At 42.8% G+C, this 24,309-nt stretch overlaps 1 protein-coding gene across 4 annotated transcripts; it reads left to right on the plus strand.

Moving 5' to 3' along the window:
- Window positions 1–741: 741 nt before the first annotated feature.
- OAT (ornithine aminotransferase) lies at window positions 742–19,609 on the plus strand. 4 transcript variants are annotated; one of them, XM_083505381.1, is made up of 11 exons: window positions 935–1,325; window positions 1,380–1,434; window positions 5,227–5,445; window positions 12,335–12,559; window positions 13,109–13,204; window positions 14,311–14,438; window positions 14,570–14,692; window positions 15,814–15,942; window positions 17,494–17,607; window positions 18,001–18,145; window positions 18,957–19,609. In XM_083505381.1, exons 2-11 carry the CDS (start codon window positions 1,407–1,409, stop codon window positions 19,115–19,117), a joined length of 1,368 nt encoding a protein of 455 aa, XP_083361507.1. In that variant the 5' UTR covers window positions 935–1,325; window positions 1,380–1,406; the 3' UTR covers window positions 19,118–19,609. The 4 variants fall into 4 exon arrangements, with proteins under 4 accessions (XP_083361508.1, XP_083361509.1, XP_083361507.1 ...); XM_083505382.1 differs by lacking the exon at window positions 1,380–1,434 and having other exon boundaries at window positions 742–971; XM_083505383.1 differs by lacking the exon at window positions 1,380–1,434 and having other exon boundaries at window positions 891–998.
- Window positions 19,610–24,309: the final 4,700 nt, after the last annotated feature.

A 24,309-nucleotide genomic window follows, 5' to 3' on the forward strand; every position in this document is an offset into this window, starting at 1 on the left:
CAAGGAACCACTGTAGTTGGCAGAGCCAGAGCCACCTAAATTCTAGTTTTGTCCCCATTCTCCTATTCACACCTCTGCTTCTTATCTGTCCCCACCAGCTGGTATTCCTATCATCTTTCTTTAGCCTTGGATTTAGCTACCCATTCTCTATGAATGTATCTCTGGATCAGCTTTTTTTATTTTAAAAAAGATGAGATTGGAGTTGAAGTGCAGAAACAGGAACATGTGGCAAAACCCTGTCATTGTTCCTAGAGAAAAGCAGCCTCAGAGGAACAGGAAACAGGAAGGGTGTTGAACGCTTATTCCGTTCATTGATTTTGCACTTCAACTCCTTCTTTTCTATGGTTTCTTTCAAATTTGTGGAACTTTCCCCTTCTTCTTTTAAACTCAGGTGCCCAAGAAAATCTGGATCTAGAAATAACTACCTACCATTGGAGGAATAATTCTAATCAACTGAACATACAGGGCCTTATTTATGTAAAATATGTCTAAGTAAAGACATAGACAAAAATTAATATCCTCAGCATGTGATGGACTCTCCTTCCTTGGAGGTTTTTAAGCAGAGTTTGGATGGCCATCTATCACGGATGCTTTAGGTAGGCTTGATCATTAATCTGTATCGGAGAGGCAAGAAGGAAAGAGGCAGCGAGGCGCCCAGGAGGGACCCAAAGAATCCTACACGCAAACCCTGATTGGTGGAGAGCGGCGCTAGGAATGCACCGAAGAGGATCAATGAGCGGCAGAGGTGGGGACAAGCAGGCAGCTAATAGCGAGGGAGCTCTTCCGGGGGAGGCGCCTTCGCCGCGCTGTGATTGGGTGCGGCGTGCCGGGGAGGCCAATGGGGCGCCCCGGCGCCGGCGCGTCTTCCCAGGGGGGCTTGTGACGTGGCCGGTCTTTTGAGCTGTGACAGGCGGCCGAGGAAGCCGCGCTTGCCCTTTCTCGCCGAAGCGGAGGAGAGTCGCCTCAGGAAGGTAGCGCGGCGAGGGGAGGGAGGCCCGGTGGGTGTGGGGAGGGGCCGGCCGGCCGGCCGCCTGCTTGTTCCCTCGGGGAGACCCCCTTCCGCGGCTGCTGCACCCCGTCATGCCCGTGAGGATGGGGAACGGGCGGCGGCCGTCGGGCTGGAGCGAGGCCCTGGCCATGCAGCGCTTTCCCTCCTATGGGCGTCCTTTTGCTCTCTTCCCCTTTTACTGCTTTGTCGTCCGTCCCCTCCCACGAGCCTCCCCAACATAATTTGGATCCTCAGCCCTGCTGGAGACCCGTGGGCTGCTCTGGAGCATGTAACGGGGCGCTGTGTGTCTGAGCATGCACAGAGTGTATGCATGTTTGCCCGACCGGCTTCAACTGGCGTGCGCAAACCCTGGCTTCTTCCTGCGCTTTAGCCCCAGATTGTCTTTACTTAGAAATGTATGCACAGCACCCTTCAGCCTGCGGTGGGTACGTGAAGCCTTATCACATCCTCTGCCTTTTCAAAATGTACATGTCGGAGGGTGTGTGCGTGCGCGCGCAATTGGTTTGTTTTATGATGTATTCCGTGTTCCAAGTTTAATAAGTCTCCATCATTCATTTCTCGTTCTTAGAGAGCCTTGATGGCCCTCTTCACTTCTTCCATTTTTGCAGAGCCGTAAAACCCTGCTGGTACAAGATCTCAGCTAAAGGAGGCCCCTGGCTTTTTCTGGTTTCCTTGAGAGTAAATAAAGTGGGTAGCAAAGGAAATATATGCACACTCACCCAGGCATTAGTCCCATGGGGCTTGCTTCTGAGTAGACATGTATAGGAGTGCACTGTTAGTAGTTTTCTGGCACAGTACAATGGAAACCTGAGGTGGAATAGACTACAGCTTTTAAGAGCAAACTGGTCTAGAAGAGGCATATGAAGATCCCTGTAGGTTCAGGCCAAAGGCCAATCTGATCCAACATACTTCTCTCACAAAGACCAACTAGATGTGCATGGGATGTTGTCAAGCAGGGTGTGAGCATACTAGCACCCTTCCCACTCATGCTGTCCAGCAACTAGTATTCAGAACAGCAGAAGTAGTACACAACTATCATTGTTAACCTTATCCTCCATGATTTGGTTTAAACTGCTTTTAAAGAGCAGCTCCAACTCCACAAGGTTCCTTTTGAGGCATAGCAATCAAAACTGTGCAGAGTTCCTGTTTTGTTCTTCCCACCATTACTACCCATGTAATAAACCCTATATGGGGAACATTGGGCCTTCCAGATGTTGCTAGACTGCCAACTGCCACCAACTGCAGCCAGCACTGTCAATGCTAAGGGATAATTGGAGTTGTAGTCCAGCAACATCTGGAGGACTGCAAGTTCTCCATCTCTCTCATAAACACTTTTTTTTGTGTCCTACTAGTGTTTTGTCAAACAGGCTTCTGTGGGTTTTTAAACCAACATGAAGCATGCAAAACCTGTTTCAGAAGGCAAAAGTGGGATGGGTATATATGCCTCAAGCAAGTGTCTCTTGTTTACTGATGCTAGCTCTCTGAAGAAATACCGTATGTTTCTAGCCTGACTATTCTCAGTTCCACTGGGCAGGTGTCCTTTCCTTGCTAAGATGCTCCCCCCTGCCCCGGATTTTTGGACACCCGAAAACCTTGCTTTCTTGCACTTTACCCATGTGTGTCACTATCCTTGTTTCCACTATTTGCAAGTAGTGATGTGTCTGTAAATATTTGGCAGTGAGATGAATCTGGTAACTAGGCTGTAAAGCTAAAAGGATTAAATAAGAAAATGGACCTGAGAAAGCACCAGTTTGGATGGATTTACTTCTCATTCAAAATGCCTTTATAATCAGCAGATTCAGAACATTCTTCCAACATCATTACAGTACAAGTAAAAATGTATATACGAACAGAAAATATAAAATCTGAGTATTCTCAAAACGGATTACTGGCTCATGTTTTGTGTGCTGTTTCCTTATGAGAAGGGTTTCAAAGGCAACTCGTCACACTTGCCAAGGTTAGGAAGTGACAGTAAGTATCACAGCAGTTGCAGTTAGATTCATAGTATTTTAATAAACCATAAATTTGCCTCTTTCTAAAACCAGCATTTATTTCTTGTATATGCTAATTAAGCAAGCTAGCTTTTTCTCCCCGTGAGGGGTGTGTAGTGGGCCAGGCCTGTATAGTCCTATCATTGAGAAGTTCATCCTGTTGCAAGCTTTCAGTGATGCAATTTTAAATCTGGGTCCTATCCAAATCTTATGTAGTGCAATACTTGCTATTTTGGGGGGTGAAATTTCTAAATGTCACATTGGAACTCCATTAACATATTAACAGAATATTAACAGAATATTCAATATTAACAGAATATTAACAGAATACTGTCAATATTAACAGAAGTAGCTATTGACTCTTCCTGTACAACATGGTCATCTGTCATGGATGCTTTAGCTGACATTCCTGCATTGCAAGGGGTTGGACTAGATGACCCTTGGGTCCCTTCCAGCTCTTATGATTCTATGAATTAGAAAAGCTATGTGTCATCTTTGTATGCTGGAATGGTAGGATACTAACAGTTCAGTTCTATGTATGTTTGCTTGGAAACAAGTCTTTCAATGTTCAATGGGCCTTATTCCCTTGCAAGTACATTAAAGAATCAAGCTTTTGTAGGCTGCACTCCTAGAAATGTGTTTTACTTTCCCGCTCCACTGTGAGGGATGCTGCTTAAACAGCTTATAAAAATTGAGTATAAGCATCTGGTAAAGTCACTTTTTTTTAGGATGGGGGAAGAGTTAAGATTTTTTTTTTGAGCTTTTCTTTTCCTTGGCCAATATATTCTGTTTCATGTTTAATATGACAAGCAGTTATTAATCAGCACACACACAATGGCATAGGATTACCTGTCTTTTGAGTGAACCATCTAGTAATGGTTGAGCAGAGGTCTGTATATGTATGGTTTTGCTTAGTTCTTCAAACGCTTGCATAAACCATTTTTAAAAAACCACAACAACAATCCCCTTTGGTCTTATGAACTGAATGATACTGAAAGGTAAAAGTAGGTCTTATTTATATTGAAGATTAGTCTGTCTGCTGTCAGTGTTGCAATGCTCTGGTGACAAGGGTTATATTGTAACTCAGATTAATTGTTCTTTAAAAGCTCCACAGGGGAACATTTGCAGTAGAGTTCAGCAGCCTGGAAAAATATTTCTAATCCCTGCATCAGGACTTTAAGAATCAAAGCAACTAGGCACTTGGGATTATTATTTTTTTGTTAAATTCTCATGGTGTTTTATCTGCTGCTAAGTGACCAACTGTGAAAAACATTTGAGAATTGAAAATGCTATAGAAAATCCTCTAGCACATCATCTTACATGTTGGTTTTCAAGATGCAGGGCCTATGCAATAGTTCTTTCATGACTCAGAGCTTGGAACATAGTGATGAGAACTGGCAATACTGGTCTTCAAGCTGTAGGTCAGATATGGGGAACCTCAGGTCTAGGAGCTTGAGGCCTCTCTGTCCAGCTCTCAGGACTCTCCACAAGGCACATACCTCCTGGGCCCTTCTCTGCACCCTCTTTGAGTGTTGCTTGGCTGGAATATGTTCTTGAATTGCAATAATGTAGGTTGGTGTATGCGTGTCGATATAAGCCTCCAACTCTTGTGTGGTCGACACCTATTGCTCCTCCCACTTTTGCCTCTGGCCCTGCGCACCACTGGCATGTGGCCCTCAGAATGTTGGCCAAGAAGGAATGGACTGAGAAAGGCTCCCCGCCCTTGCTATAAGCTGAGCACAAATCTGGATGTTGACTGTGAGATATCCAAAGGTAACTTAAGCATACCAAAGCTTTTAACTGAAAGGCTTGGTGTGATGCAACTTTCCATGACTCATCCTGGCGTGAACTCACACCTAATGGGAAAGGCATGTACCTTAGCAAGAGTATGTTTCGTTGTGTGTTGCATATAAGACAGACTCTTGGGTTGGGAACTTGGGTTTGGGTCTACCTTGTTGTCCCATGTTTTCTAGCTTAGCTGTGCAAAGTCTGTGTCTACCTCATGAAGATCATATCAGCTGTTCTGTGGAGAATTTTTAATAGTGCACTAGGATCTAGGTTTCTGTGTTGAAATGCTTTGTCTATGTAAGAAGGCCCGCTCAAAATCCTGCATGTAATCACAACTATTTGTATAGGTTTTGTTTGCAGTGTGGTGTTGAAGCGAACGTCCCCTTGAGTTTCATGATTCTGACCCAATTCCCTATGTGCCATTTTTTCTTTTTTCAGACCTTCAGCGCACTGTAACCATGTTTTCTAAACTGGCCCATCGGCAGTCGTTCGGCGTTCTCTGTCGAGGCGTTCATTCTTCAGTGAGTTCAGCTACGTCAGTTGCAACTAAGAAAACAGTCCAAGGCCCGCCATCATCCGACTACATATTTGAGCGTGAGGCCAAGTATGGTGCACATAACTACCACCCGCTCCCTGTTGCTCTTGAAAAAGGAAAAGGTATGTACTTTTAATCTTTCCAATAGCTTCCTAGGCAAGGGATGGAAGCTTAACTCAGCCATTCACTTTAATGCTTTCCAGTGGCAAGGATCATTTGTATCATCACTGCAACAATGATGCTTCTTTGGGAACGGAAATGTGGGATACTCTGGCTGCTGTGTATGTGCAATCTCAGCTGTTTTCCTGACCGTGTTAACTCAGAAGAAAGAAAACACTGTTACTACTATCTTCCTGGGGAAGATAGTTTCTCTTCCCCCCTCCTTTTCTTATGGGTCAGCCTCTCCTAAACAGTTTCAAGAAGATTCCAAGGAGAGAGAGGAAGTTGGCATTTGTCAGGGTGTGGGGAGGCACATAATGGTTCTTAATGTTGGAAGGGACGTGGGTGGCGCTGTGGTCTAAACCACAGAGCCTAGGGCTTGCCGATTGGAAGGTTGGCAGTTCGAGTCCCCGCGATGGGGTGAGCTCCTGTTGTTTGGTCCCAGCTCCCGCCCACCTAGCAGTTCAAAAGCACATCAAAGTGCAAGTAGATAAATAGGTACAACTCCGGCAGGAAGGTAAGCAGCGTTTCTGTGCACTGCTCTGGTTCGCCAGAAGCGCCTTAGTCATGCCGGCCACATGACCCGGAAGCTGTCTGTGGACAAACGCCGGCTCCCTCGGCCTATAGAGCGAGATGAACGTGCAACCCCAGAGTCGTCCACAACTGGACCTAATGGTCAGGGGTACCTTTCCCTTTGTATTTAATGTAGGGCCAGTCATTTGTATAGTCTAGTTCCACAGTTCTCCTATGGTGGTTTGGTGATTAAGTTAAAAGTAACTTCCTCTTAGCCAGCATTGTGCAATATACAGATGTGAGAACTATCCTAGTTGTCTGAACAGGACAGAAGCATGTTGAATTCAAAAGATAGGCAGCAGCAGGCATAGCCTTGTGTACATGGTTTGCTGGTCTTTCATTCCCTGATGATGCATAGGGTAAGTATTTTGCAAAGAGTTGTGAGAAGCAGCCTGCAGCTGTCACTGGCTGAATTAATCTGTGCCTGCTCCTCTATTTCTGGCTCACTGAGCGCTGCTTGGCATTTGAGACCAACTCAGGAGAGGTGACATAATTGCCTTTAAACTAGGGGCGGGGAATCATGTCTGACTCTTGGCCATGCTGTCTAGGGATGCTGGGAGTTGGTGTCCAGTAATGTCAGGGGACGCAGGTGGCGCTGTGGGTAAAACCTCAGCGCCTAGGGCTTGCCGATCGCATGGTCGGCAGTTCGAATCCCGCGGCGGGGTGAGCTCCCGTCTTTCGGTCCCAGCTCCTGCCCACCTAGCAGTTCGAAAGCACCCTTAAGTGCAAGTAGATAAATAGGTACCGCTTTATAGCGGGAAGGTAAACGGCATTTCCGTGTGCTGCGCTGGTACTGGCTCGCCAGAGCAGCTTCGTCACACTGGCCACGTGACCCGGAAGTGTCTCCGGACAGCGCTGGCCCCCGGCCTCTTAAGTGAGATGGGCGCACAACCCTAGAGTCAGACATGACTGGCCCGTACGGGCAGGGGTACCTTTACCTTTTAATGTCTGGAGAACGGCAGGTTCCCTGACCTGCTTTAAAACCTAGGATGCTTGCGAGTTCTGAGCATAAAAATGTCACACTATATATATATATATATATATATATATATATATATATATATATTTGTTTTCGTAGATTTTCACGGGTATAGGAATGCAGGTTTTGGTGTCTTCGGGTGTCTTCCCGTGTAAAAGTTGGGGTGTCTAGGCGACGTTTCGACGAGGTCTCACTCGTCATCTTCAGGCTGGTGCTTTCGGCTTCTTGTTACTGGAACAGAGCGGGATCTCAGTGTTTGAGTTCCTATAAATACTGTAGAGGGGTGTGGTGTATTGCCTCAAAAGTTCTGGGCAGAGGGGAAGTTCCCAGGCTAGTGTTCTTTTCTTCTTTTGTTCCTTAATTACTTGAGGGATATCTTGAGTGATTTCTTGAGTGATATTCTGAGTACCACTTAGGTGGGTCATTAGGTGTGGATTAGTTGCTAAAGCCTTCGTGTCTTGACCTCTTGAATTTGTGAAGAGTTTTTCTGGGAAGATGGCTGTACTGCACTTAGTTGTGCTCTGGCTTGGCTTCGTGTATAAACTCCACAAACTCCACAAACTAGAGAGACGCCAGAAGCCCAGCCACCCTCCACAACAACCCATGAAACAAACAGTACATAACATATCAGACAGGATCCTCACCTCAACTGAAACCAAAGTACTCTCCAAAGGTTTCAACTTTGCAGTTACCCCGAGACGCATCCCCACGGAAAACATCATATGCGGAGTCGAAGCTAGCCTAACCAAAATCAACCCAGATGAAGCCAATAAAATCAGACTTGAAGTCACCAACATCCTCTGCTCCAGCAAACCACCCAGAAGCAATTTACACAAAGAAGAACAGAAAGCACTCACCAACCTGAGGAAAGACAACAACATAATCATTCTCCCAGCAGACAAAGGTAATGCCACTGTTGTGATGAACACATCGGACTACCAAGCAAAACTATCAAATCTACTCCAAGACCCTACCTACCAACCTATAAAAACAGATCCCACCACCTATCTGGAAAAAACCACCAAATCCAAAATAAAAGCCTCTCCTATCAGTGAAGAAATCCAGCTAAGAATCATCCCCAGAGAAAAATCATCCAGATGCCCCAAACTCTACGGCCTCCCCAAGATACACAAAGAAGGAACACCACTCAGACCAATAGTCAGCTCCATAGGCTCACCTCTACAAAATCTCGCTAAATTTCTCGCTAAGCAACTTCAGCCCTATGCAGAATCCATCTCTTCACACGTTACAAACTCCTTCCAGTTCATAGAAACAATAAAGAAGCAAAACCTACATCCCGATGACCTACTTGTGAGCTTCGATGTTGTATCTCTCTTCACACAAGTGCCCATTAATGAAGCCTTGACAGCCATTCAAAACAAATACAATCCCCCCGAATACATCCTGGACCTGACCAACCACTGCCTAACCAACACGTACTTCATCCACAATGGACAAAGATACAAACAGATAGAAGGAGCACCTATGGGATCACCCCTCTCACCGGTCATCGCAAATCTGTACATGGAACACTTTGAAACCAATGCTTTAGACAAGTCAGAACACAAACCCAAACTTTGGCTCAGATATGTTGACGACACCTTTGTAATTTGGCCACACGGGAAAGAAAAACTAGATAGCTTCCTCACACATCTCAACAGCCTACACCCCAAAATACAATTCACTATGGAAATAGAAGCCAACAACCAGCTTCCCTTCCTTGACGTCCTAATCTACAAAAAACCTGATGGCTCCCTAGGACACACTATCTACCGGAAAAAAACACACACCAACCGCTACTTACATGCTCAATCACACCACCACCCTGCACAAATAAACTCCGTAGCCAAGACCCTCATCTCCAGAACCAAACGCCTGGCTGACAAAGACCACTTGACAACTGAGTTACAGAATCTCTCAAATGTGTTAATCGCCAATGGATACCAGCAAAACAGGGTTACGAAGCTAATCCAAAAAGAAACACCCCCCAAAAACCAAGACACAGAAGAAAACAATGGCATGGCCCTCCTTCCTTATATCAAGGGCACTACAGATAAAATTAGCAAAATTCTCCATAAACACAATATCAAAACAGCCTTTTGCACCAACCAAAAAATAGCCAATATCCTCAGAAACCCCAAAGATAAAATCCAGTTGGAAAACCAAGGGGTCTATGAAATACCCTGCAAAGTCTGCCCAGCCACGTACATTGGACAAACAAACAGACGAATAAATGCACGTATCGCAGAACACAAGAATGCCGTCAAAAAAGAAGAAAAATCTTCCTCTCTTTTCCAACACATGAAAGAAACAGGACACGAAATTAATTTTGCAGATTCCAAATTGCTCTTTAACATGGAACATCACCACAAGAGAATAATCATGGAAGCCATCGAGATAGAGAAACACCCTCACAACATGAACAAGCGTGACGACACGTCCCGCCTGCCAGACATCTGGAAATTAGCCCTCCCCACAAAAACCGACACCAGATCCAGAGGCACACAGAACGCCACCACCAATCAACCACACCAGACCCAAACCCAGACCCTCTCCACAGATAAATTACAGACACCATCCAGTAACCAAACCATAGTGGCACCTCCGGATGCTGCACCCCCCTGCAATCCCTACACAGATCTGGCTGGCACAGGGCACAAAACCACAGCTCGCCCCTATACACGAAGCCAAGCCAGAGCACAACTAAGTGCAGTACAGCCATCTTCCCAGAAAAACTCTTCACAAATTCAAGAGGTCAAGACACGAAGGCTTTAGCAACTAATCCACACCTAATGACCCACCTAAGTGGTACTCAGAATATCACTCAAGAAATCACTCAAGATATCCCTCAAGTAATTAAGGAACAAAAGAAGAAAAGAACACTAGCCTGGGAACTTCCCCTCTGCCCAGAACTTTTGAGGCAATACACCACACCCCTCTACAGTATTTATAGGAACTCAAACACTGAGATCCCGCTCTGTTCCAGTAACAAGAAGCCGAAAGCACCAGCCTGAAGATGACGAGTGAGACCTCGTCGAAACGTCGCCTAGACACCCCAACTTTTACACGGGAAGACACCCGAAGACACCAAAACCTGCATATATATATATATATATATATAATTTTATACATACATTATACAGTTATTGTCACTTATCATTTATTCATTGACTTCCCCACACATCCCTCCATGGGTTCTTGTTTAAGCTTTGCTTTGCTGCATCTCCTTAGTTACCACCCCTCTTCTAGTTATTCTTAGCTGCTGCTCATATATCTAGCCCTACTTGGAAATTTATCTGGTTGTTATATTTCTTTTAAGTATTCACCACATTTCCATTTAGTTGTATAAAAAAAAACAGCAGATCATACTGCATTCAGTGTGGTGTGTATTGTTATAAAAACTTACTGCTCTTTTATATTGCCTTTATTTTCTGCAGTTCTTTGGTTTATGTTGCCTTCAGTTCCGGGCACAATGGTTAGCATTTGAAATTTTAAAACCTGCCTTAATGTAAACCAGGGATCTGGTGGCCAAGGTCTTTCTCTCCCTCTAATGACGTCAGGTGATCAATAGGGGGTAGCGGTGGCCCAGCCCATCTGTCAAATGTGGTCTGCTGGGATAGAGGGAGATAGAGACTTCAAAGCATCATACATGCCTTGCAGAAAGCCCTGTTCAGTGCTTGGAAGCCTCTGAAAAGCAGGCTTGAACTCAGTGGATGGGAGGTGAGTTCGAACCTGCTTTCTGCAGGGATCAGCTGTGCCTACTGGTTCTCCACAGGAAGCTCACTCGCCCACCTAAATCAGCTTGTCCTTACCTGCCCCAGCCACACTGATGGGGCAGGTGTGAGGCAGCTGAGAATGGCTTGGGGTGAAATGGCCTAGTAGGCCAAATGGGGAGGCCTGGAGCACCACATCTGGCCCACGGACTGCAGCTTCCACACCCCTAATCTAAATAATTCTAACATCTAGCTTTGGTAGCGCTCTGTTAGCATTCTTTATTGGTGGCGTCTCCCCAGTGCATATATCACTAGACTATCCTGACCTTAGGGCACCAACTGTTTAGCATACTTACCACCTGATCTACAAGGTTGCTGAACTTTTATTACTTTTGACAAGCTTCACCAAATCAAGGGAATGCCTACTTAGCCTAATTAGAAGCGCAAATGGTCTCAAAGTCTGTTTCCTTGCTACTATGTAACCTCATAATGCAAGATTAAAGCTTGTAGCAAAACAAGCGTCTGGAAACTGTGTTCAGGTCAACTCTTTTACTGGTTTGCATTTGCAAATTAGCAGCTTCTTAGGTTAGTATTATCTTCCTGAACATGTGTTTGGTAGCTGGATAAGTGTAGCAAAGTACAAAGTATACCTCATGCTTCCATGAGGACAAGCAGGCAGTTTTATTTTCTTGGCATCTGGCAGCCTGCCTTGGCATAGCACTTGTGGCAGATGGGTGCAGGCATGGAGTCTCGCTCTCACCTAGGAAGTTTGAAAATAAAACAGCCTTTCCATAGTTTTATACTGTTGGCCTACAAAGAGATTTTGTGCTCAAATGCATATTACCTGATCTACCTTAGAAGGTGCATGTTGAACATTGTGGGTGAAAAGTCAGTGTGACCCAAATGATGGTCATTTTGGAAGCTAGCTATTCATTCCTGTGCTTATGAAGCTGTGCCTGGTAAACACATTTGATATCTATGTGAAATGGCTACAAGTCTTTCATTGCTGAAGTCAGCATGAGCAGATTGCCCTAGGCTGTGCCAAAAATGTAACCTCTGGCTTGTGCTAGCAGGACTACCTTGGGGAAAATGCAGCACCAGACAGCCCATTTTCAAGGGAAGAGAATGAAGTTTATCCCTACCCCCTCATTGCACAGATAATTTGTATTTTCAGGTGTCAATCTTTTCTCAGCACTACTACAGCGCTTGACACAAAATAGCTTAGCCAGTTATCTTACAGTCACAGAAAATGCATAGGTAACTGTGCCAAAAAGTACGTATAGGAAGTTGAGAAATGTGAATTCTGTACTTTGTGTCATTCCTGTTCAGTTTTGTTAAAGCAGCCATTCTGTTTTTATAGTATATACTGAAGTGCTGCTTTTTTATTTAGCCAAATATTATACGATGTTTTTTAGCAGTTGAATGACTTAATCTGTTGCATCATTCACCCTATGCCTCAATTCTAAAAAAAATAAATGATCAACATTATTTTTTTGTTTTATATGTCACCAGAGGTTTGTGTGTGTGATATATCATTTGATAATATTCTCCTAATATTGTACCTCTGCTTGTTTACCCTCCCCCCAGGTGTTTATGTGTGGGATGTAGAAGGCAGAAAATACTTTGATTTCTTAAGTGCTTACAGTGCTGTCAATCAAGGCCATTGTCACCCAAAGATTGTAGCTGCTCTGAAAGCCCAGTGTGACAAACTTACCCTTACCTCAAGAGCGTTTTACAATGATGTACTTGGCGAATATGAAGAGTATATCACAAAAATGTTCAAATACAACAAAGTGCTTCCAATGAACACAGGTAAGGCTTTCTGTTCTGTCCTCCAAAAAAGCATGTGAACGGACAGCTTTTGTCACTTAAGTGGGAAGCTAGAGAGAACAGTTGTGGTTCCCTGAAATTTGGGCTTGCTTCCTGTGTGTTTGGAAATCTGTTGCACACAAAGTGCTGTGTCTCCAACCTTTTTCAGCTCCAGGATGTATTCAGAATTTCGAGCAAGTACAGTGGGGGGGTGGGGCGGGAAGGCTGCTGTGGGGCCATGCTCTTGCTGCTGCTATAGGAGGTCGTTTAGCTTAAGTCAGTGTTTCTTTCTCTCTTACTTTGCAATGGCACTGCCAAAGTATAGTCATGGTTCCAAGGCATGTGCAGAGCTCCAGCAGAACTCAGCTTCTTGATAACATCACACTGCTTTTAGCTGTCCCTTCCCACACTTCCAGGGCCCTAGGCTCTTACCCTGCCTACTCTGCATAGCATACTTCCGCAATAGTCCACCATGTGGCTTCTGATAGTAATGAGTTCTCCTTCTCTTCCTACCCCTCTCCTGGTTCCACCTTTTGTGCTCTCTTATTTTAGGAGTGGAGGCTGGAGAAACAGCGTGTAAACTGGCTCGCAAGTGGGCATATACAGTGAAAGGAATTCCCAAATACAAGGCAAAGATACTTTTTGCAGGTATGTCAGAGTTTTAAATATCAGAAGAACTCGTTGCAGGTGGGCATAACAAAGGTACTGGAGACTTTGTATTATGAAATCATGCATGTTTTAAAAACAACAACATGCTGTAGGAATACCTTTGTATTAAAAATACCTTTGTATTAAAAAACTTACCTGTGTAAAGTAAGCTACATTTCAGTGGCAGCTGCACTTGATGAGAGAGAGGAATGGGCATGATGGGCATGGTCAGGGAAGAGAAAATGTGTTCTGGGAAAGTCCCAAGAGTTGGGTGGAAAGACCAGAGAAGCCACTTTTGGTTTCTGGACCTGAAGTTCCCACCCCTGTTAAATGGTTTGTGGCTTGTAATGAATTCATCACTTTACTAAGTTAAAATAATGTGCAAAGTTGTGCCCTCATCACCTTCCGATTTATCAAATCCTATATTGTCTCTGGTGCCATAAAGAAACCTAAGTGAGAAGAGATTAATCTTTCTTTTCATGGGTGAAAGCGGGGTGGGAATATGGTGCTGACAAATTAGGGCTACAGTCATAAACAACACTTATTAGGGAACGAATCCTGTTCAGTTTGGAGGGACTTGCTGTTGAGGCAGTGTGCTTAGGCTTGTGAAATGTATTGGTCAACTGAAATCTCATGCAGTCGGTGTTCTGGGCTCTGTTAAGACAGCATGCTGTAACCATTCATCCTGGACAAGCATGTTGGGTAAAAGACTCTGTTTTGTTATAACTTTGGGAAGTTGCAACTCTTTGGCACTTGCATACATGGCAAACATACAAGGTGAACAATGATTAAATGATCTGTATTTTGCTATTCATTTTCAACAGAATCAACATTAAATGCTGTTTAAAATCCAGAGTTGGGCAAGGAGGTTTTAATACCTGTGCCATCTTGGGTGGGATGATGGGAGTTGTAGTTCAGCAACATCTAGAGGACTGCAGGTTACCCATCCTTGATCTAAACACAACTGTGATACATCTTTAGCATCTCTACCTTTTAGAAAGATGTGGTGTCTTTCGACATCTTCGGATTGTTGAGTTGACTAGGCTGCATAACGTAACTGAACATTATATATTTTGTTCATTCTTTCCCCCCACCCCTCCTCCCAGCTGGCAACTTCTGGGGAAGAACGCTGTCTGCTGTCTCAAGTTCTACAGATCCTTCCAGTTATGATGGGTTTGGACCATTTATGCCAGGGTTTGAAATAATTCCATACAATGACTTGCCAGCTCTTGAGGTGTGTTGCAATCTTCCGTTCTGTGAAGACATTCAGAAGTTAGGAGAAAGAATGTTATGAATCTTGTTCTGCATCTCTCCATAACGGCATTCAGTAACTGTCTTTCTTCATTGCAATATACTTGTCCTTAGCGTGCACTTCAAGATCCAAATGTAGCAGCTTTCATGGTGGAACCAATTCAAGGGGAAGCTGGTGTTGTTGTTCCTGATAAAGGTTACCTCACAGGTGTGCGAGAGCTTTGCACAAAGCATAATGTAAGTAAGTCACTGTGCTAAGAGCACAACATTCAAGCTGTGGAAAGTGGCCAAGTCTTTTAACTAATACAACAGGCCTTGTTTAGACCAAAGATAACAATCGTATAATGCTGTTATATGTTTAAAAAACATTTTTTTTACACTGCTGGTTAGCACAATCTAATATTTAGTTACTTGAATCTTCCAAAGGTCCAGTAGTAAGTGGTATAGTTTTCTTATTATTAGAAATAAATCAGTGTTTTTCTCACCAATGATGTCGGTTTTGACCTGGTAAAACACTTTTCCCCAAAGTGAGCTGTTGCTCAACTTTGCTATCTTATCAGTTCTGTGCCTGTCTTAAGTAGACGACAAGGTTGTTGTAATATACTTTGTGTACCTTTTAAATGGACTTTATCCCACTGCTGGGCAACTCATAAATTGTCTTTGCTTTTCAGTCTGATAGGGCTGTTTCCATAGAACATTTTGGTTTATCTTGGGGTACAGCAGTGGCAAATTTCACCCTGTGGAATGATTATAATGACCTTCCTGCTTCCAAACATATACATCATTTGGACTTTACCACATAATAGATCAGACAGAGTAAATGTAGATTAGGAATGGGGTCAAGAAAGCCATATTGCAAGATCTTCATTTGGAGTTTGGCTTTGGAGAATCTTCTCTTTTAAAGGAGAACAAAACAAACTAAATGCTCATTGAATGACAATTCATCAAGTCCCTCTATATGAGGGTCTAAAGGGGCTCTCTGGATTGAAGCTATTTTATTTTATGCTTTCCAGCGCATGATGAGACTCTGATAATGCTATGCAAGTGATATTCAGGCCTCTCATATGAAAAGTTCTAAAGGGGCTGTTAAGTGAAATGCTGTTAAGCATTCTTGGCTTGTGAAATCGTACTACCATAAAGAATCTTGTGGGCACAAATGTAGCCTAGAATTTTTAAAGTTATGCGATCTAGATGTGGTGTGATATAGCAGTATGCTGAGCAGAGGTTAAACATTGGAGCTAGTTGTTTAATTATACCAGTTTCTGTAGTTTGGACAAGAGTTGCTAGGGATGTTTGGGGTGAACTTTCCTTGTCAAGGAAATACTTCTTGAATATGTGCTCCTTTTTTAAAAAAACAGGTTCTCTTTATCGCTGATGAAATTCAGACTGGGTTGGCAAGGACTGGGAAAATGCTGGCTGTCGATCATGAAAATGTTAGACCAGATATGATCCTGCTCGGAAAGGCCCTGTCTGGAGGTGTTTATCCTGTAAGTAATATTGAATGAGAAACAACTGGTTCTGAACTGCTTTTTGGAGATTTCAACAGGTTTAAGATACAAAACTGGCTTAATGAAAGGAGCATTGATGAAGTGGAGTCAGTTAGGACTATCTTCCAGGATTCATGTTCTTACAATATGACAGAGGTCAGCAAATGGTGACATAGGAAGCTTCCTTATATTGAGATATACTATTGATCCATCTAGCTCAGTACTGACTACATTGAATGGCAGTGACCATCCAGGGTTTCAGAAGGGATTTTCTCCTAGTCCCTTCTGGAGATGCCAGGGACTGAACCTGTGGGTGTAATGCAGATTGCATGCTGACCAAATCAATTGTGGTCCTGCAGTTCTGAATTTCCAAGGTCAGACCTGTAACAGCCCAGAAGTACTGAGCTGAGGTACAGTCATACCTCGGGTTACAGACACTTCGGGTTGCACGATTTTGGGTTGTGCACCGTGCCAAACCTGGAAGCACCGGAACTGGTTACTTCCAGTTTTCAGTGCTTGTGCATGCGCAGAAGCGCTAAATCACGCTTTACGCATGCGCAGAAATGCCAAATAGCGGCCTGCGCGTGCGCACATGTGGGTTGTGAACGTGCTTCCCACATGGATCACGTTTGCAACCCGAGCGTCCACTGTACTGTACTGTAATACTTGAAATTGCTCCATTGTTAATACATTTAGCTGGGCAAGAACAACAGTAAATAATCATATTCAGGAAGGGAAATTTCTCCATCACATTGCTCCAGGTTTCTAACTAAGTCCGGGGGAACTAGGCACAAGCAAGCATTTTGAAGTGTGATATGGTATTATGAAACTAGCTGTACATTTGGGTAGTTTAACAACTCTCTTGTTTTTTGAACAAGTATTGCTTAGTTTGGAATCTTAAGTATATATTTGGAAAAAAGGTCTGTTCAGATTGGTGGCTCTCACATCCAGTAAAATGTCTTGAAGGATCAGGCCATTTAAGTTCTCTAGACCACTTACATGATTGTCTGGTGAAAACAGCTTTGAAACGGATAATTTCTTTTCCTGCTGAGTACCACATCCAGCATTTTGCAACTCTTTTTGAGCTGAGTCAGAAGTTTAAAAATGGTAAATAAATGCTGAACACAGTAAACAGGCAATTGTACCTACTTGCAGTTCATTCTGCAAAGCATTTACTGAGGAATGCATACTTTATAAAGCAATGGGAAATAAATAGGAATATTGCCTTAGACTCTGTGCAGCAGCTGTAACCGTAGGGGGGAGGCAGCAAAGTGATTTGTTTGTTTGTTTGTTTGTTTGTTTGTTTAAAGCATTTTTGCCCCACTCTTTAGCTGTAAACACTCCCTGAGCTGCTTTACATATCAATAAAAACAAACCAACAAACCAACACAGTCCCGACTTTCAGAATTACAGTCTTAAATGCATAATGATGCCAAAACATTACAGACATGTAATTTAGTGGAACCTCTGTGGTGTTGTGAAGCAGGACAAAGGAAAAATGTTCTTAAGTTTTTGGTAAATGTTGTCTCAGTGCAGAATTTATGTTCTTAGGTTTCAGCGGTACTATGTGATGATGAAATCATGCTCTCCATTAAACCTGGAGAACATGGTTCTACATATGGAGGGAACCCATTGGCTTGCCGGGTGGCCATAGCAGCACTCGAGGTATGTAAATATCAGTTTAAGGTCTACGAATGCTATGCATGACTATGCTAACACTGTGCAGTATTTAAATAACTCGAAAACTGCATGTTCACAGTCATTTCCCTCAACTTGTCTAATAATAAAAGTAGCCAAATATCCATGTATCTGCTTTGTGTCTTATGTTTGTTCACGTCTTCATAATTGAAGACTTCTTTTTTACACCTGTACCATCTTATGACTTGTAATTTTATAGTTAACTGTGTATTGTTAGTAAATATAATTATAAGTAATTATAAATTATAATTATGGTTAGTAGTGGTCTTGTGATGAGAGCCAAACTGAACCTTATGTTTACATTTTTATGATTCTTCCTCCATCATTCAGTTTTCTTACCTTTGTTTCAAACTGCTTTAGGTAATTGAAGAAGAAAAGTTAGTTAAGAATTCAGAAATCATGGGCAACTTATTGAGGAATGAGCTTATGAAGACTCCATCAGATATTGTGGCTTGTGTCAGAGGAAAAGGATTATTAAATGCTATTGTTATTCGTGAAACAAAAGGTAAGGCTGTTTTTACACTGCGCTAACAAGACTTCAACATGATTCAAGGCCATTTTCACTTTTGCAAGAGAATTGTGCAAGTTCCAGTTTGGAGGCAATAGCATAATATCATATCCATTCTGAATGAATTAGGTGCTGCTGCTGTTTGAGTAAAGGTATATAATTTGGGGGTATATATCCTGCTCTCCTTTTTTACTTTTTTGAATAAAAAAGGCAGTATTTGAAAATACACACAAAAGGAGAATAGGGAACTTTGACCCAAAATACCTGAAACTGAGGATGCTCTAGGAATAGGGTTTAGACAGTTTCAATCGCAACAGAAAGTTCTAAAAGTCTGAAGTCCTCCTGACTGGGGTAAATAGGTAGTAGCCCAGACTGCTTGACATGCTTTTTCCTGAAAAAAGATTGCAAGTTCAATCAAGTTTATGTACTGTCTAAAAAGTGGGAGCACATCTGGTCTCTTGTGGCCAGAGGTGAAATATTTGTCCAAGCTGCCATTTCTAAACAGACTTTGAACAAATTTATTTCCTGTCTGGAAATGAAACCACAACCTATCTCCTTCATGTAGTGTGGCTTAGAGTGTTGGATTAGGACCTTGAAGGTCGGGGTTTAAATCCCCACTTGGTCATAAAAGCAAACTGGGTGACCATGGACCAGTCGCCATCTGTCAGCCTAACCTACCTCACAGAATTGTTGTGATGAGGAAATGGGAAGGAGGAGAAACACCTGTGCCACCTTGAGCTCCTTGTAATGCTTACTTCAGTTGGTTGTAAAGCAAATATTTGATTCTGTTTTTGGATTTCTTTTAAAGACTACGATGCCTGGAAAGTGTGTCTGCGACTCCGTGACAATGGACTGCTGGCCAAACCAACACATGGTGATATCATCCGATTGGCTCCCCCGCTGGTGATCAAGGAGGATGAGATCAGAGAATGCATTGAAATTATCCACAAAACCATTTTATCTTTCTAAAGGCACAGTGTTCAATGTCTGCCTTCAACTTTGATTCCATAACGCTACTACGAAAGAAATATTCTTGAACCCCGCCCCCCTTTCAAGTTCAATATTTTTCATCCAACTATTCCCGCTGGGTTGCAAACCAAAAGCCTTTTAAAATCAGTTTTAATTTTTTAAAAAATAATGGACCTGGGGGGGAAAAGCAAATGACTAAAATTGTTTTTGATTTATTGTGACTTTGGCTATGTCTCCTTTTACATGTCAGCCAAAATATAAATTATATGAAACTGTTGTACCAAATGCTAACATCTTAAGAAGCTATTTAAAAACCCCCAGACATTTCAAACTTTTTCTTTTGCCATTTGCCCCTGTATGGAGGACCGAAATCTTGCTGTTGGTGCTAATGATTGTATCCTGACTGGAAATCCTAGCTTCAGAGGATCAAGAACAGTAGAATCTCTCACCTTTTTGAAATCTGTATTGGTTCATAAAGGTAGCTCAAATGGATATCTTACTGGTCAGTGTTTTGTTGCTATAACAAGCATATTCATTGCATTTTAAAACTACCGTATTTTTCGCTCTATAACACGCACCAGACCATAACACGCACGTAGTTTTTAGAGGAGGAAAACAAGAAAAAAATATTCTAAAGGAAATAGTGGATCTATGATTTTTGTGGTTCATGCTGTGGCCACAGACATGTGATCTGACAGTGATTTTGGAGTAGCCCAATGCAAAAATCCTGAGGATCCATGTGGATCCATGCTGTGTAACCACGGAGGAGGGAACGAAGGGGAACCATGGATCCTCTGCTCACGACTGCAGCAGATCCCCCCGCCACCTGCAGGCATTCACTCCATAACACGCACAGACATTTCCCCTTACTTTCTAGGAGGAAAAAAGTGAGTGTTATGGTGCAAAAAATACGGTAATGGCGAACTGGCATTGGGTGCTGAATCTAGTACTTGTCACCTACCCAACATTGCAGTTAAAAAAATTTGAATGTAAAGGTAAAAATTGTTCTAATATTGATACTGTTGTTGTTTTTCAATTGGGATAGAGTTGTTTTGTTAATAATAACTAGTGTAGCGTAGCATGTCTCTGTTGAGAGAGATGCAATTTCATCATCAAAATGGAAACTTTAAGTGAGACATTACTGCTTTTAAGGTTTTTAAAAGCATTGCTTTTATAGTGTATGTGCATGAAGACTTCTCCATTAACCTTTTTCTTGGCTAGTCATTTCCTGCAGTGAAGAACAATACATGCTCATCTTTTACAATCAAGCTAATTACAGTGATCATTCCCAACTTGGCCATTCCAGACACTTTTCTCTAACAAGCTACTATTGATCAAAATAGAGAAGGTGTAGTTTTGAAACTGCACTGCCCCTGCTGTGTGCAATAGTGTGATGTTCACTGTCAGGTTTAGCTTCCTCTTGGATAAGAAAGTACTGGAGTCTTGTGTTGCCCTTGTGATGCTTTGCATCTGCAACTGTAGAGGCAGAGAAATGTGGAAGTATGCAAGTACTCCTGCACAAGGTGTCAGATTCCCAGAGAGGCTTTCTTCACTTCCAGCTAGCTCATAGTTTGAAAATACTGGGAGGAATTCAGTGCCGCACTACGGTAAGTTAAATTCCCTAAGCGGTGTACTAGTTGTACTCACGGAATGGCTTGTGCAACAGAAGGCAGGAAGCTACCATGCTTCCTGTGGCTGGTTGTGCAACGGATGACTGTAGCTCCTATATTTATTGTTGCACGACTGATTACACAACCAGCTACTGCCAGCACATTTGTTGTGCAATATGAAATCCCTTCCAACAGTTATTCTTGCCCTTGACTAGTGGAATATCCCTCTAGCCAGTGGTTGAATTTGGGTCACCATCTCTCTAGTTCAGTCCAGATTTAAGCTGCAAGACTGGCGTTTCTCATGCACAGCTGCTGACCACTTGTCTCTGCTGTTCCTGCAGGGGAACTGTCCATGCCGGGGCTGTTTACATGTGGCCACTTTGTGAAGCCCTTGTGGAAGTGTGTATTCTGCTCCCATACAGGGTCAGGACTCTCACCACCCTTCCTGCAGCTTGAGCTCCAGAAGTGCAGAGTTTTAGATTGTCCTATGGCTCTTTTTCAGCCTAACTGTTCCATGGCTTCAAATGCTGTCAGACATGAATTCTTGGCTACCCTCTGCTGTACTTTAAACACCTCATGGCAGGAAGTGCTCTCTTCCTCTGTCTTGCAGGGCAATTGGGCACCTGTTGTGAGGGTAACTTGTTACCTGAGCAATGGCTCTGCACCTCTTGGCCAACAGCTGATCCAGTCCTGTGGTGTTGCTGAGGCAACAGGTTCGGGCAGTTCTGCTGGCCCATCAGTGAGGACCCTTTTTTTTTTTTGGTTTTGCGTCCTGCTAGGAATATGTCAGCCAGTTGGAACTCTGGAAGAGGGTGGGGGGCATTCACAGTTTGAACAAGAAACAATACGATTCTATTGTCAGTGCCCCGACCCCTGATCTACAGTGATAAGGTGAACCCAAATAGTACTGATACGTTCCTAGTACTACAGAATTGTCAACACATGCTGTTGAGGAAGATGGCTGCCTTTGGCAGGATGGATTGGTCTGCTCATTGGGAAAGGTAAAGAGCAGGTGAGAATGTAAGAAACAGGTTAACATTCTGTTGCCACGGGAATGCCTCTTGAGAGAAAAGTTATTTCTTCTTTGTTAGAGATTTAGCTGGATGTGCATAGAACTGGCTTCTTGAAACAGCTTTCTGCTTGCGAGGAAAAGGTTGAAAATTTCCTTTTTAATGCAGGTTCTAGTTTAATAGTTTGCCTTATAAGCATGATCCATGCCTGTCCTTTTTGTGAAACTCTCTTCTGCTGTAAGATTCCCCCAGAAGGTTTGCCTGCAGCATGACTTGAAAAGGCAACACAGGCTAAACAGGGCAGGTGTTTTCTTCTCTAGTGAGATGCAGAAGAAGTCCCTGGTAGGAGTCTACCTTGAGCTTATTGGGAAGAGTTGTTAATAAGAAACTGTTCTAAACTTATAGTATTCAAGAACGATACGCATTAATTTTATATATTCTCATACATAGAAATTCTTTGCTGCTAATGATAGGAAGATGGCATGATAAGCCTTATTGTACAAAATGATCCCCAAAATAATGTTGGCCTTTACATACATTAGAATATAATATTGGGAAATGGTGTACTCTTTTTTTCTTTACCAGCAATATTTTGTCTTAGATCAGACTTCTCCAATGTGGTGCCCTCCAGATGTTTGGACTACAACTGCCACCAGGTCCAGCAATTAGCGCAAATTGAGAGGGGTGATGGAAGTAGTCCAAAACATCTGGACAGAAAGAGGTTGGGGAAGGCTGTTTGAGACTCCTGAGCAGCTGCCCATTACAACAATTTTTTTAACAGCTTGAGATATGTGTAAGAAAACAAACATTCTCTTGTTGACTATGATCAGCAGTCCTGTTTGGAACAAAGGTTAAGTACACCACAACCTTTGGCTGTTTTCTTTTTCAGTCCTTAATTATTTGCTCTGTGTTTTTGAACAAGCAGCCAGAAGGTGGTGCTACATGCCCATTTTTTATTATGGAGCAGAAATACTTTAGGTAGGAGACCTCTGCTCATCTTTTAAGCTTCTATATATTGTTAAATGAGAACCAAGATCTACCAGTCTTCTGCAGCTAAACCTGTCTTGTTCTTTATCTAGGTTTAGGGCTAATAGGCCCCCACACTAAACACAACAACCAATTATTTAAACACAAACAGAAGATTGTTATATATTTGAAAGCTCAACGCAAGAAACCATCTATGTACTGTATACCTGAAAGTTCAATACAAGAAACAATCTGTTTTACTATAGGGTGACTCTTACAGAAGCACAAGAAAGTCTCATTTTTTTCCTTCTGTACAGTAGTTGAGATTTGATCCACATACGGATACCGAAGAACCCAAAAAGCTGCTTTGTTCTGTGGAGAAAACATCAGATTTAGGTCAGGGAGATGGGTGGATTCAGGATGAATGAGCCTTTTGTCCTTGCATGCAGCCCATTCCCTTTCCCCTGTGCTGTGATTTAAACGAAAAAATCTGAAACTGACCACAATCTCCTAAGACTCCAAGCCGGGAAACTTATGGTACCTAGGTTTGGAGCAAGCCACAGTTTGAAGTTGGTTAAAGATGAAGGCTAATTCAAGAACTGGTAACCATAGTTTCCTGGTTCATCCTTTTCCAAATAAGTTCAGTATGTCTCAGAACACTTTCCAAACTCCTAGTAGAGACTGAAGCTGCTGCTTAGAAGACTCCTTTTGTGTTTGTATTTCATTTAGGTTGTTTTTTTTTTTTTAAAAAAAGACAAATTCTCTAAACAAATTTAAAAATTCACTAAGCAAGTTGCATGCAACCTGGATTCCATCTGATGTCACATTGGTCTATAAGACAGGTCTTAGACTTTCCTGGTTCATTCTTTCTCTGAAGCTATTGGCTAAAAGGTCAGCATAGAACCCGCTGATTCTTGACTAGCTGAAAAATACATGGCACATCATGGGAATAACATCACATCATTTGATACTTCCTACCTCCACATGTGTTAGACAGCAAACTGGGTTCTAATTTTAGCCAGCCGCTATGCTCGGTTATCCTCTTGTCATTTCTGTGACAGCCTCTGGCTGAAACTGAAATCACTTCTTTAAAGGAGGAGCAAAAAAGAGTATCAGATCTGTCAGAACATGGATTCTTTGCCAGATTTCTGCCCTAAGAGTTTATAAAGCATATCTTGTTAGGATTAAGGTGTTTAAGGGACTCACTGCAGCTCAGTTTGAGGCAATTTTCTCCATGGGTTCCAGTAGAGCTTGCTTCCATGTAAGTGAGGTAAAGACTTGTTGCTCAAGAAAGGTCTCATTACCCTGCCCAGTGGTTGTACGAGGTTCCCTATAACTCAGGCTTTTGCATATGTTGTAAACCGCCTGACCTAGGCAGGGAGAGGAGATATTACGTGGCAGAGCAGTGACCACACCCTGTGCCCTCCTGTTTCACTGTGACTAGGATAAAAGCCCACACCACCTACATTTTTCACTGTAAATTTCTTATACCAGCTCCAGGGCTGGCACGAAGTCAGGCTGATTCTCTAAGTAAGTTTCATTTATCTATCTTTAACAAAATGTATATACCACTTGATTATAATAAAATCTCTAAGTGGTTAGGGTA

The sequence above is a fragment of the Podarcis liolepis genome (genome assembly GCF_965112155.1).
Source record: "Podarcis liolepis genome assembly, chromosome: 5".
NCBI classification, from domain to species: domain Eukaryota; kingdom Metazoa; phylum Chordata; class Lepidosauria; order Squamata; family Lacertidae; genus Podarcis; species Podarcis liolepis.